This window comes from Acanthisitta chloris, unplaced genomic scaffold (assembly GCF_000695815.1).
Source record: "Acanthisitta chloris isolate BGI_N310 unplaced genomic scaffold, ASM69581v1 scaffold9620, whole genome shotgun sequence".
NCBI lineage: Eukaryota > Metazoa > Chordata > Aves > Passeriformes > Acanthisittidae > Acanthisitta > Acanthisitta chloris.
In genome coordinates this window covers 2,473-4,258 of record NW_008652175.1, presented here as the reverse complement: position 1 = coordinate 4,258, position 1,786 = coordinate 2,473, and the positions used below count along the sequence as shown (strand labels likewise).

The window sequence follows — 1,786 nt, the reverse complement described above, 5'->3', positions numbered from 1 at the left end:
GCCAGCGTCCATGGCATCAGCCCACGCTGCGGGATCACTGCGACCAAGCAGGGCACGGGCGGCCGCGGTCAGGAACAGTCCATAGAGCTGTGGGGACACTGTCCCTGTCACCCCCTGCCCTGGGGCCACTGCAGCCCCCAAAACACCTCCCGACCCCACTCACCACCCCGGAGGAACCTCCCATCTTCTCCAGCAGCAGGTCAGCCAGGGCGGACAGGGGCTGGGCTGGGTGAGGTGAGGTGAGGTGTGCTCGCTGAGGAGAGGACGCTGTCCCACAGAGGGGATAGAGGGCTGGGGGTGGCTCTGGGGTTCTCCTGGCACCCCTGGGGGCAGCTGGGGATCTCTAACTGCCCCCCAAGGGCAGCTGAGGATCCCTGTCCCTCCTGGGGACAACAGGGACAACCCCAACTGCCATGGGGCAGCTGCAGAGACTCCAGAGCTGCAGCTCCCAGGGCATGGGGACACTGTTCCTTAGGAAGGGGCAACTTAGCATTCCCCAATCCCAAGAAGGGATGTCCTGGTGGAAGTCTCCACTCCCGGGATAAGCAAGGACACCTCCCAATTCCCTATTCTGGATGCAGAGATGCAATTTCCCAGGACCCCATTCCCTAGGAAGGGACACTTCAATGTTCCCAAATTCCAAGAAGGGATGTCCCAGGGGAATCCCTACTCCTGAGACAAACAAGGACACCTCCCAGTTCCATGGGACAGCTTCCACTGGATGCAGAGATGCAGTTCCCCAGGTGTGGTGACCCTGTTCCCTAGGAGGAGGCACCTCAGGGATACCCTGTCCCAAGAAGGGAGATCCCAGGCAAGTCCCTGCTCCTTGGGCGATGACATTTCCCCACAACTTCCTGGACAACAACATCCCTGTGGGATTCCAGCACCCACCTTGTGCAGCCCGAGCATGTGTGTGGCCACAGTCTCCATCACCTGCTTCCCGATCCAAGTCATTGAGCTTATCCTGGATGTCCCACAAGGTGCTGCACACCTTCTCCAGGACCTGCTGCGCCCGTGCCGATCCAGGCCCTGCAGAGAGGGGACATCTCCCTGCCCGTTCCCAAGGCAAAATGAGGCACAGGGGGGGTGAGAAGGGCCTCCAGCTCCATACCTGTGCTAGTGTCACGCTGTGTGCTCCCTGGTCCCTCCGCTGGCGCCGGAACCTCCTCCCTCCGTGTGGTTGCCGGAGCCGTGGGCAGGTTGGGCCATGCCATGGCCGTGGTCTTGGCATCTGGAAGGAGCAGGTGATGTGTGGCAGCTCAGGATCCTGCTGGATTCCAGCAGCCAGGAATCCAGCTCCTCATCCCATGCCTTATACCCGCTGGGAACTCACCGATCAGCCCCACCAGCTCCTCATCCACCACCATGAGGGTGAGGGACACTCCAGCCATCTCCAGCGCCGTCATGAAGGAGCCAACCAAGGCCCGGGCAATGCGGATCCCTCGGCTCTCTGTGGGATCCATGAGTGAGGGGAGGGAATTCCAGAGGAGCCAGAGCCAGGGAATGGGGCTCCAAGCTGGCCACAATTCCCAGCTCCAGGCAGGAGAGGCCTCCCAGGTTGTTCACCACCAGCACCACGGAGGCTCCTGTGGGATTGGGGGGCAGGATGAGACCCTGATCAGGGGGTTTGGGGGGGCACAGAGGGTCAGGGGCTCATGGAGGGTTTGAGGGGGCACAGAGGGTTTGGGGGAACTCACTAGGGAGTCTCATCCGCTGGGAGCACCTGCGGGGAATGTGGTAGGGGGTGTGGGAGAAGAGTGTGGGGCTCTGGGGACAGGGCACGGCA

The 1,786-nt window shown here is 62.0% G+C and overlaps 1 protein-coding gene across 1 annotated transcript in view; it reads right to left on the bottom strand.

Moving 5' to 3' along the window:
• Positions 1-6: 6 nt before the first annotated feature.
• Positions 7-1,786, bottom strand: part of DAK (dihydroxyacetone kinase 2 homolog (S. cerevisiae)) — a gene marked incomplete at both ends in the record, with an annotated part of 3,523 nt that continues 1,743 nt past the window's right edge. The window contains 6 exons of the mRNA XM_009076252.1: positions 7-87; positions 164-267; positions 892-1,029; positions 1,112-1,231; positions 1,334-1,452; positions 1,499-1,652. Coding sequence (XP_009074500.1) covers positions 7-87; positions 164-267; positions 892-1,029; positions 1,112-1,231; positions 1,334-1,452; positions 1,499-1,652 — 716 coding nt within the window. The remainder of the gene's footprint in view (positions 88-163; positions 268-891; positions 1,030-1,111; positions 1,232-1,333; positions 1,453-1,498; positions 1,653-1,786) is intronic.